Raw genomic sequence first — 12,549 nt, 5'->3', positions numbered from 1 at the left:
TAAGAGTGGTCTGCTTAATTCAGACACTCTGTTCATCACCACCCCCTTTTCTGAATCGTTTTTGGCCACTATAGGTGTGGCAGGGTATACTCAGACATGAGTCCCTTGCTCACTGCTCCATCAGGATTCAAGGAAGCCGGGCCGACGAGGCTGAAATGCCAGAAACCGGTCCCCGGTAGCTTGTCTCCTTTCTGGTGAAGAATTGGCTTGGTAGTTTGGTCTGCCCTGTTCCCATGATGCACTGGGCCAGGGACAGACTAATTTGCATATAGCCAGGTTCTGAGCTGGGATGGGGCAGTGAGCTAAATAACGGTGATGGATCAAGCCCTGATCTTTGGACTGGGTAAGCGTGGTCTGCTTAATTGAGACACTCTGTTCATCACCACCCCCTTTTCTGAATCGTTTTTGGCCACTATAGGTGTGGCAGGGTATACTCAGACATGAGTCCCTTGCTCACTGCTCCATCAGGATTCAAGCAAGCCGGGCCGACGAGGCTGAAATGCCAGAAACCGGTCCCCGGTAGCTTGTCTCCTTTCTGGTGAAGAATTGGCTTGGTAGTTTGGTCTGCCCTGTTCCCATGATGCACTGGGCCAGGGACAGACTAATTTGCATATAGCCAGGTTCTGAGCTGGGATGGGGCAGTGAGCTAAATAACGGTGATGGATCAAGCCCTGATCTTTGGACTGGGTAAGAGTGGTCTGCTTAATTCAGACACTCTGTTCATCACCACCCCCTTGTCTGAATCGCAATTCCTAATGGGTCACAAATTGAGACCTACCTCATAAATATTTATAAGGTAGGAATTTCGATTCAACTCTTGTTCGTTATTGAACATTGAAAATTGCAATTTCATAATTGCGATTCAGGAAGAATTGCAATTAGAAAATCGCAATCCCTAAATTCTGTACACATGGCTCTTAAAACTTGACACTGGTTTCAAGTTTGTGGAGTGTTCCGAGGGCACTTAAAAATTTAATATTTTGATCTGCCTACATTTAAGGTACATTCGAAAAATGGTTTTGGGATCAGACCCTGTGAAACACGTTTCAACTGAAAACCTATCAATGCATTAGACTATCAACATGTTCTGCTGCTAACATCAGTTTTAAAACAATAATAATTAGCAATACAATATAAAAATGCTAGAAACATAATCCACCATTTGTTAAATTTCACGAAATGATATGTTTCCCCAAAGTAATAAAAACTTTTGTGCCTCAAACTAGAAAAATATAAAAGCATATTTTTAAACATAAATAATATGCATTGATATATTTTAAAAAGGGCTCTAAAGGATTATGTGGAAAAAGGAATCAGATTTTATCAAACAGCAGTGTAGCTAAAATGTGAAATTCAGAATTGCACTTATTACCCTCATTCTCCAACATAAAATATGGGTGGACTCATTTCATGTTCCCTGCAGTCTTCCACAGAACTCAGCAGCCAACAAGAAAACTTCTCCTTAGCAGACATCAGATGTCATTTGGGGACATGGTGACAGAAAAGTGCAGTAATCTGAAGGGAACTCCCATGGTATAATGTCTTGTTACTTACTGGGAATCTTCCTTACCCCGATTAGGGTCCTCCTCATCCCAGTCCTTACATAGTGAGGCAGACCTGCCTCCATCAGCCAATCAAAATGCCTAGAATCAAAAGTCCAAAGGTCACATAAACCCCTCCCACCTACCGTCATGCCTGTTATTCACAAGTCCCAGACATTAACACAGCAGGAGGGAGGGAGGGAAGACGACTGGGACGAGGAGAACCATAATCGGGGTAATGAAGATTAGAGGTAAGTAACAAGACATTATTCCCTCATTTGTCCTCCTCGTCCCAGTCCTTACATAGTGAGGAAATCACAAGTAGAGAACCAAGAAGAAAAATGCAGGACACGAGGGATCTATGCAAAAAGTACAAAACTTAAATCAAACAAATTGATCAACGAACAGCAGCGTTCAGAACACCAACAGCAAAACTGTCAACAGACGCATGCAAAACATCAAGACGATAATGCCGAACAAACGTGCGATGGGACTGCCAAGTGGCCGCTCTACAAATCTCCTGGATAGAGACCCCTGCCGCCTCAGCCCAGGAAGCGGAAACAGAACGTGTCGAACGACCCTGCACCTGAGACAGAGGAGGCAGTCCCACAGACTTATAGGACTGGTAGACCACCAAAGGCACTCACCGATTGATCGTAGAAGTGGAAACCTTCTTCCCCTTAGCCACACCCCCACAGGAGACAAATAGGGTAGGAGAAAGCCGAAACCCCAGCTAACGCTGGAGATAAACCTGAAGAGCCCTCCGAACATCCGAAGAAGAAGGAACAAGGGAATCCCCCTCCGTAGGTAAATCAGGAAGTATCACCTCCTGCGGCAAATGGAACTTGGAAGAAACCTTAAGCAGAAAAGCCGGATCAAGCCGTAAAACAACCCGATCCTGCAGGAACTGCAAAAAAGGGAATGAAATGAGCAAGGCACTCAACTCACCCAACCAACGAGCGGAGGTGATGGCCAGCAAAAAAGCCACCTTAGCGGACAACCACAACAAGTCCGCCTCCAACAAGGGCTCAATAGGGGGCAACTGCAGACCCTGCAAAACAGTAGGCAAATCCCAAGAAGGCTCAATCACGGGAGAGTCCGGACGATGAAGCCAAAAGCTCAGAAGAAGCCGACTCACCAAAGGGGCAACAACCTCCAAGGAAGCCCCCGGACCCGGACAAGCACGAACCGCCGCCCATTGAGCAGACAATGTGGAAGGGGAAGGTCCTTCAAAAAACCATTCCACAGAAAATCCAGCAGAGAAGCAGGATGCCCAAGCACAGGATCCACACCATGCGAAGAACACCAAGAGACAAAAGAGGCCCAATGTCGACCATAGCATGTAAGGGTTGAAGGCCGACGCGACAACTGAATGTCACGAGCCACCACAGAAGAGCACCCGAAAGACTCCAACGTCAAACGCTTAAGAGCTAGGCCGTCAGTTGCAAACAACGAAGACAAGGCAGAGACAGGAGCGGAAACTGAAGAGGAGCCGGAACCAAAGGAAGCCGCACAAACCGCCGCCGTCAGCCGCAACAGGAGAGGAAACCAAAGGCGGTGAGGCCAGAAGGGAGCAATCAATAGGACCGACACCCTCTTCCCCCGAATCTTCTGCAGCACCCTTGGGAGGAGGGGAATAGGAGGGAAAGCATACAGAAGGCCCGAAGGCCAGGGAATCGAAAGAGCATCCACCGCCCAAGCCTGCGGACACATCACCTCCGAACAAAACCTGGGGAGAAGAGCGTTGTGAGGTGAGGCAAAGAGATCGATCCAGGGAGTCCCAAACCGAAGAAAGAGGTCCCGGAACAGAGGAAGAGAGAGATGGTACAGAACAGAGGATGGAAGGTTGCGGCTCAAAGTGTCTGCATGAAAATTCAACTGCCCCAGAATGTACACAGCTCTCAAGGCCAACAGGTGAGATTCCGCCCCAGCACAAATCATAGAGGCCAGCAGAGACACGCACTTGGTCCCCCCCTGACGGTTCATGTAACAACGAGCCACCTGATTGTAGATACGAACCAACAGATTTGTCTTGTGGAGATGAACCTGAAAGAACTGCACCGCCTCCCAGATGGCCGCCAACTCCCGCCAGTTCGAGGAACGGGAGCTGTCCCTCCAAGACCACCGGCCCTTGGCCTCAAAGGACCCCAACGTGGCCCCCCAGAGACTGGCATCTGTGGTCAACAAAAGGGAAGGAGAAGGACAAAACTGAACCCCTTCTCCAGATTGGGAGCGTAAATCCACCAGTCCAAATCCTGAACCAGAGCAGGAGAGAGAGGAACCAGAGTCTCGTAATCCGCCCGGGAGGAGTCCCACCGAGCCAACAGATGAGTCACCAAGGGCTTGAGATACAGGCGAGCCCAAGGAACCACAGCAGTGGTGGCAGCCATCAATCCCTGGACCCGCAACCAAACATGAGCCGGGGCAGAGGGACGACTCAACAGAGTCTGCGGGGAAAAGGATCCGAACAGGAGGGAGAACCACCGCCCCCAGAGGGGTGTCGAACAGACCCCCCCGATAAACCGAAGTCTCTGAACAGGATCCAGATGAGACTTGGCCAGATTCAACTTGAACCCCAGATTCTGGAACAAGGTCAACGAGCCTCCACCGCCAGAAGAGCCTTAGGAAAAGAGGAAGCAGAGATCAAACAATCATCAATGTAGGGAAACACTGAGAAATCCCGATGCTGCAAGACCCCCACAGCAGGAGCCAATACTTTGGTAAAAGTCCTGGGAGTAGTGGAGAGGCCGAACGGTAGAACCTGAAACTGAAATGCATCCCCTGGGCAGCAAACCTCAGGAACTGCTGACTGGCAGGATGGACTGGAACGTGAAAATAGGCGTCTTCCAAGTCCAGAGAAGCCCAAAAATTGCCCACCTGGAAGAGGGGAATGACAGACTACCAGGTGACCAACTGAAAATGATCCAACCGCACCAACATGTTCAAAGTTCGGAGATTCAGAATCGGGCAGAAGGAACCATCAGGCTTTGGGACCAGAAACAAATGGGAATAGAGCCCCAGGCCCACTTCCTGCACCGGAACCGGTATAACAGCCCCCTTTGACAACAACATGGCGACGCCGGACAACCTGGCAGACCGCCTTAAGGGGTCTCTTGACAATAGGGTAACTTGAAAGTAATCCAAAGGGGGAGGACCCTGGAAGGGAATCTGGTAACTTAACCTGATGACAGACAAGACCCACTGGTCGAAAATCAGAGCTGACTAACGGTCAAGAAACAAACGGAGCCGAGCACCCACAATGGCTTAGTCACTTCTGTCCTGCACTAGTGGGATGCTGCTGCTGCTGCTGTTGTTGAAGCAATGGAACACGGGCCCCGACCATGGGCCCAGCCACAAAAAGGCTGAGAAGATAAAGCCCCCGGCAACCCCTGTTTATGAAAAAAAGGACTTCTTCTTTGGCACAGGATGAAAAGGCTTCAACATTTTCTTCTCCACAGAGCGCTGCACCATCACATTCAAATAGCCCCCAAAGAGACGGGGGCCTCAAAAGGCAGTTTATGGACCAAGGACTTCTGTGCAGCTTCAAGACACCAAGCCTTGGTCCAGAGAGACCTCCTACCAGCTACCGCTGCCCCGGCAGCCGAGGAGATGGTCCACAAGGAATCAAAAGTCACTTCCGAGAGGAATTGTGCCAAGACCTCCATCTGAGCCAACACAGGAGTATGGTCCCCCTGATGCTGCAAACAGTCAAACAAGTTTTCAAAATTCTTCAGAAGGACCTGTGAGGCATGGGCCGCATAAGTGCTAGCATGCACCCCAAAATGAGAAGCTGTATAAGAAAGCTTGAGAGCAGACTCCACCTTCCGCTCCACAGGGTCCGCCAGGGAAGCCTCCTCCGATGACAAAGAGGAAGACAAAGAAGTAGCTATAGAGGACAAAAGAGAATTGACTTTGGGAACTGGAAGAAACTAGGTGTCAAAGTCGGCTAGGTGATACCGCTTTCCCAAAAAACAAGGAATACCCTGCTTATCAACCTCAAGCTATTCCTTAGTCAGCATATCCTTCAGGACATCATGGAAGGGAAGGTCATCCACCATAGAGGAACTATACTGGGAGTAAAACCCCTCATCCAAAAATTATTTAGGGCCAAAACCAATCACCTCCCTAATATGGACCAGCATGTCCGAAAAAACCTTGCCCTGGACGTACATTCCCTTAGGGGAATTGTTCATGTCCTCCTCATCAACCTTAAATCTTTTTATCGCAAGCTCCAGCAGCGCAGACTGGGCTGCAGAATTGATCATCTCCTGCAAATCAGCCCTAGAAATCTGCAAAACGTCATCCTCTTGCAGATCCTGGACATTATGCTGCTTGGATACTGCCTTTGCTGGCACCGGAGAGGAAGCCCCTTCATTCATGGTGAGCAAAAAGAGTAAACCACACAGAAAACTCCCAACACACAAAAAAGAAAATGCCCAGCAACTCCAATGAAATACTGCCCCCAATTAATCAAGTCTTGTGGCGTGAGACTTGAAAATCAGCAAAAAGGCAGATCTGCGGTCTTCACCCACAGCCACATACACACAATATGGCCGCGGGGGTCAGACGCTGCATGAAAAACCCCACCGACGAAACGACCTAGGCCAGTACATCAGGAAAGCTCCCTGCCCCAGCTCAGCACATGCACAGGGAGCTTCCTGTCCCAGGAGCAGGAATGTGGCCGACCGGAGCACAGGTACGGCCACACAGAGACAAATTAAAGTCAGAAGAAACAGCACAATTTTAAGACCTTTTAAAAACAGTTGACAAAAACTCACCGCACCGCAACACATCCCACAAAAGCGTAAACAGCCACAGGATACACAGAGCACCAGCGTTCTGACTGCCGTTGGAGCAAGAAAAAAACAGGCATGACAGTAGGAGGGAGGGGTTTATGTCACCTTTGGACTTTTGATTCTAGGCGTTTTGATTGGCTGGATGGAGGCAGGTCTGCCTCACTATGTAAGGACTGGGACGAGGAGGACCCATGTGGAGGTCATGTTATTATAAACTACAGACCCAAAGATGAAAAAGCATACACTATTTTAGGAAACTAATGAGCTGTTGAGCCATCCAAAATAAGTTGAAAACTCAAATGTACTATCATAAAGGGCACCAGAATTACCTGTGAAGTTCTGTGCTTTGAGGTGAAGATCATAGAGTTTATGGATGTAGCGGATGTACATCTCTTCCTTGTTCAATTCAGTTTTGTAAAAGTTCTGAAACAAGAACGTTGGAAAGAGATGTTAAAGCATCAAATCTCAATATGACAGAACTGTTTTTGCGGATGAAGAGAATGATTCCAAAAGAGCTAAACTACGTTTTATCAAATGTTAGTACATACCTTATTTAAACAAAAAGGTCAGCCTGTATGATATGGCAGCCTGAAATGGGTGCATATTGCAAGGTCTCTGACATTGAAATAAATAGAACTAGGCTAACACAGTACACGAAAAATAAGGCTGTAATCATTGTTTTAATCTAAAGATCGACAAATATCATCCCAGTAACTCAGGCTCTTGCTCTTCCTCTCTCACAATCTGTAGGGAACCCTGGAGTTCATCATAAAAGGTGGAATCCTGCCATTAAAACAGCAGTACTTTTCATTATAAGACTGAAGCAAGGCATGTCGTAATAATGTTTGGGAAATTGTTGTAAAGGAAGGAGCACAAGTACAAAGTAATACCTAGGTACACAATAAGGACAATTTGCTTTCTTCTTTCATGGTCTACTCCCACTTTTTAAAATTGTGATAACAGATTACACTGATTCAGAAATTGGGAGGATAAGTTGACACATGGAGGTCCAAGAAATGAAACAAACATATCTCATAACACCTTATGGCGAAACAGTCCTACATAGAAGATGTAATCAAAGTCTTGTGTAAAGTAGCCCACATGATTACTATGAAAATGTCATAAATGTGCACGTATCCTAGAAAGCCAAAGCGTTCTCTTGATTCCATATGATAAGAAGTAGATCCACTGTAAGTGACAAAGAAATAAGTGGTTAGGGCTCTTTATAGGTTTAACTGTATAGCCCCTTCCTCAAGAAGTGTACTTGACTTACAAAATACGATAAACATCTTTTTTGCCCTATAGCTTTGTGTGCACTAAGAGGACTTTTGTATTACAAATGATCCCTTATGGGGACCAATACCGACTGGGAATCCCTCAAAGGGGTGCAGTCACAAGGTTAATCCATTGGGGACGTTTGGCCCTTCATAATGTAACCAGGGATGTACTGCAGTTCCAGACAAAAGTCGTCACCTTGTACCATAGTCATACCAATGAATTATTTTTCAAAGATTTTAACAGAGGCTTCAATGTCCTTGAGAGTCAGAGTGGATGTAGGCACTGACCCGGGCACTACCAGATCCAACTTAAGGGCCTTGTGGGTCACTGGCAGAAAGGCAGCAAATGGGGAAAAAAAGACCCCACAGCTGCGTGTACTCTCCTTAATCTCTGGGCATCAGGTGCAAATCTCTTCAGTGTGTTGTTGGCTTCCCTTCACACACAGTACTGTTGACAGCTGACTGCGCCGTTCCAAATACTCTCCTCACATGCCCCCAAGTATCCAGATGTTCTCAGGTAATACCAGCTGCAAAAATTTATATGTTGGTAAAATACAGGGCCATACAAGTTAGTGGGGCCAAGTACTGCAGTTGCCTCAGCAGGACTGTATGATCGTGTTAGTCAGATATTCTTATCAGCTATAAGCCACAACAAATACATAAAGCATACACTATAAATATGATAATACGTAATATGATTGCTAGGAAATGTATCAAATACAGTGAATAAAGCATTAAATAAAAGCACAATTGATACTCAATAGTTCCAGGAAAAAAATATTGTTAAAAAGGCACTATCATTTTGTTTTTATATATTAGTTAAAGCAATATCATATTCCTAAATAAGGCATACCAACTATACCTAGCAGACATAAGAAATAACCCCCATCAAGCAGATATATACGAATAATGTCCCTATATAAAGTGTTATCAAGAAGGAGTTACCATTTGCACCTAGCAGTAATCGTGAAAATGGCGAAATACAGGAGGCCACTGCATAAAATATCAGTACCACACCAGTCCTACAACAAAAGGCTAGGGCGTCGGAATGCTTGAAAACACTAAAGCCCTTAAAATGTGGTATGAACCACTTCTTGCGAATACAAACCAGCTGAATGCAAGGTGGTTTCTCTAACCCAGAAATTCTAATTGCAATACCCATTACTGCACTCCACTTTGCACCACTTCAATAGCTAATGTCACATAGAAGTATGCCATGTATAAATCTAAGATAAAGAGTGAATCTGACTCCAGAATGGATTGCATTTAAATAGGGGTCACACGCAGTATTGTACTTGTAGTCCTTCAAGTAAAAGAAACCTATTCAATCGCTTGGACAAGTTTCACATATTTAATGTTCCAATACTTCTCCTTTATCATTTCAACTGCATATGATTCTGAAGATTTCTGGTTACTCCATAGCAACTCAGACCTAATCTTCTGAAATTTCTTCTGACTTGTCAAAGCAATTTTACTGGTGATCCCTGAAGGGACACAACCTTACATAAGTGTGTTGTATATATATGCCTAGGGTTCCTAAACAGTCAAATCCAGTAAGGCAAAGGGCCTAGTGCAATGACATCAACAATAGGGCTACTACCAAGATCACAGCATAGAGACAGGAAGGTGGTGCCCTGTTCCAGACGAAATAATTATCTTAGAAAGCTATTTTCAGCTGTTTCTAGGGACATAAAGCCAGATGACCCCCATAGTTACTCACCGTAAACTGCTACTGCCTTCAATTTACAGATTTGTAGTACTGTAATTATGGCCTGACTGCCCAAATTACCTTTACCTCTCAGAACAGCCACCACAGATTGCCTCAGCATGCAGTCTGCCCCTTATCTATGCTTAATCCAAGTAAAGTTTAATCCAAGAGGTATGCCCACGTAAAGTATGCCAGCCCCTTGGTCTACCAGTTGAGCATAAATGCTAAAGTATCTTTTAATCATCTGGAGTGGTTGATTTCGTACCCATAACCTTGCTTTTAGAATCATTAAAAGTCAACTGTTTCTTGGTACAATGCTCTTTGAAATCCTTGATTAAAAGGTGCATTTGACAATTCTGTTAATGGGAGCAACATAGAATTAACATAGAATAATAATTTGGGCTTCCAGTTTTATGGTATTAATTGTAACATTTCCGTCTGTATTTTGTCCATGTTTATTTTTTGCTAATTTTATCTGTATTTATCCATATTTATTTTGGGTTTTGTGGAAAAATGAAGCTGAAATTAGTATAATGCCACATTAATTTAACCGGTAAATATGCACTCATGTTAGAACTACAAGGTTTCAATATTGTAAACACCAGCAAAAGATAAATGAATGCACTTATAAGAAAATATGCAAATTTCAATATCAACCTTGAGCAAGTCTACTGCTGTTAAAGTCTCTTTACTAAAAGTACTTTCTTTTTTGGCCACCTTACCTATCAACCCACACAGCTATTGGCCTGGCAGTCATGGCAGACAGTATTTCGGATTACTCGAAAAACAACCACATTTCCGTTTTTATCCACATTTAAAAATACATACAGACAAGAAAATAAATGTTTTCTCTCTGTATTTATCTGTAAAAATCTGTAAAAACAGGGAGCTTTAATAATAATATTGCAATATTCTCATTAAACATCTTTGGAGTATAAAGATTAGGTTTTTTGAGGTAGCTGACATTATTCAGAAACAGGCTGAAATGTAGAAGAATGAACACACAACCTTGGTGAACTCTTGATGAGACTAAAAAAACTTTTGTGCAGTCACTGTGTTGACCATTACATAAACTAGTCAATGAATTACTATGAAGAGCTCTATGAGCCAATAGCAAATCATTTTCAAGGCCTTGGAGGAATATGCGATGTTACATCGCATGCGCTACAACACATGCGATTACAATGTGGTTGTTACAACGACGGCGTTCTTACAACGCAAACCATTACATTGCAAGTCGTTTCTACGATTTGCTGTAGGGGGCGCGCTGGACTTAGGAATAGTATAATTTACTATCCCAACTCCAGCGTGTGCAACTGTAGGGAATGTGTTGAAATAGTAAATTATACTATTCCTTACTTTAGCGCGCCCCCTACAGCAAGTCGTTGAAATGGCTTGAGATGTAATGGCTTGCGTTGTAACAACGCGGTCATTGTAACAACCGCGTTGTAATCGCATACGTTGTAGCGCATGCGATGTAAACGCTGTTGCCCCGCTTGGATAGACCATTGTTCGTCTTGACATAATCAAATGTCGATGTTAAATCTATGAAAAAGTATGAAATAATGGCACTAGACTAAACTGTAAATTTTGTATATTGCCTGGTCGACCCTGTCAAAATCCTTCCAAGGTTCCACCTGTATATTGGAAAGGTTATCTTGCAAATCGACCCTGAATATGAATTCACAGGACACATCAATAAATTTAACTTGTACTGACCTACAATGAATGAGTCTGTAACTGTCGGGATTTGCATGGTTGTCCTTCTTGTGAAGCAGCAGCTGTCATGAACTACAGCAGCTCCGGTAGATTACACAGCATTAAAGACAGCGGTAGGTACTGTGGCCTATACCTTTGGCTCAGTACAATCCAGATCCATAGGGATATAGAACAGGTCTAAGGCTTTATTCACTTTCTGACTTACTATGGATAATTCTACCTCTGGGAACAAAACAAATAAGTTATAACACATGGTAGTTAGAGGTGTAAACTGGCTAATAGATAATATAGTTTTGGATTGTTCGTCATTTTATGAGTATAGATTATCTTAGAGAACAAGACCTTATCAATAACTACGGGTGATTAGCTTGCCCCTGGTACCCTCCCATTTCACAAGTTCCCAAAACATCTTAGGGTTTTAAGGCTGGGCGAACTGTTCCAAATCATCACATTTACAGCTACTGCTTCTTACTAAACATCAATTTTTTATGGTCTCTTCTAAGATTTGTATTCGCACCATCTCCTCATCTGCAGAACTATTTAGTGCTTTTAGGGTTCGGGATAACTTGTTTCCTTGTCTCACATTTGCCATCAAAACACTCGTATTGAATGCTATTTACATTTGATTGCATATTCTAAATGTTGCTGTACACTGGGATAAATTATGTGCGATCTAAGCTGCCCTGGAAACAAACAACTTCCAGAGTCATCAGGTATCCTTCTTTGAGTTTTTTTCAGAACGGTTCGCCTTCTTCGTTTAAATCTTTGCCAGTTAACATAGAAAACATCCTGCGAACCACACTGCATTGGAAGTGTTTTATGGCATCACCTTCTAAGATTAGATATGGCCAGCATGTAGTTCACTTCATGAGATAAGCAGTAGTTTTCTTTTTCCCAGAAGAGGTATAATTAAGGCGTGCTTGAGGTATTCTGGTGACTAAATGGGAGAAGCATTTAAAACCTCGTCAGTTCAGGGTCCAATGTTTTAGTTAATTCTTTAAACCCTATTAACTGGCATGTTTCAGTTGGGAGTTTAGATATCCTACTCTTTCCAAACACCATTCATATTTTTTTGTTGTTTAAAGGAATGAATTATATTAAGGTGCTTTGATTGTGAAGTCCAGGAATTGACTGAAATAGTGAGAGAATTATGTGGCTGCTCCTAGTGGTTCCAATCTTGTTTATTTTTGTTTCAAAGGAGTTGAGGTGGTATTTGCAAATTTCCTACACAAAGAATGGAAAGCTCTTGTGGGCCCATAGGTCAGTGATCGAGTAGAAGTGTACAGCACAAAATGGTCTCTGTCAAAGCGTAGTGCTTTAAGGGTCTGAGGCTTACTGATCCCCACTGTAGAGGTGAAGGCAACAAAAAAGGCGCAACATATAATCAGAGTGGAATTTTACAGCTTCAATATTCAGTAAAAAAAATATTATTGGGTAAAATGAATACATCTTATTCTCACTAGTTTCCAAATATTTTCCTGTTTTGCCGTATATCAATAAGTAAAAAA

General features: G+C 43.8%; 2 protein-coding genes across 4 annotated transcripts in view; one reads left to right on the top strand and one right to left on the bottom strand.

Moving 5' to 3' along the window:
- Positions 1 to 12,549, bottom strand: part of DOCK4 (dedicator of cytokinesis 4) — a 1,604,094-nt gene that overhangs the window by 209,862 nt on the left and 1,381,683 nt on the right. For both annotated transcript variants that reach the window (XM_078674485.1, XM_078674490.1), the window contains one exon: positions 6,667 to 6,760. In XM_078674485.1, the coding sequence (XP_078530611.1) occupies positions 6,667 to 6,760 (94 nt within the window). The remainder of the gene's footprint in view (positions 1 to 6,666; positions 6,761 to 12,549) is intronic.
- Positions 1 to 12,549, top strand: part of LOC144817731 (uncharacterized) — a 135,368-nt gene that overhangs the window by 17,886 nt on the left and 104,933 nt on the right. The gene's annotated exons all lie outside the window — the stretch shown is intronic.

This window comes from Lissotriton helveticus, chromosome 1_1 (genome assembly GCF_964261635.1).
Source record: "Lissotriton helveticus chromosome 1_1, aLisHel1.1, whole genome shotgun sequence".
Classification (NCBI taxonomy): Eukaryota; Metazoa; Chordata; class Amphibia; order Caudata; family Salamandridae; genus Lissotriton; species Lissotriton helveticus.
The sequence above is the reverse complement of the archived record's forward strand: the minus strand, read 5'-3'. Positions and strand labels throughout refer to the sequence as shown.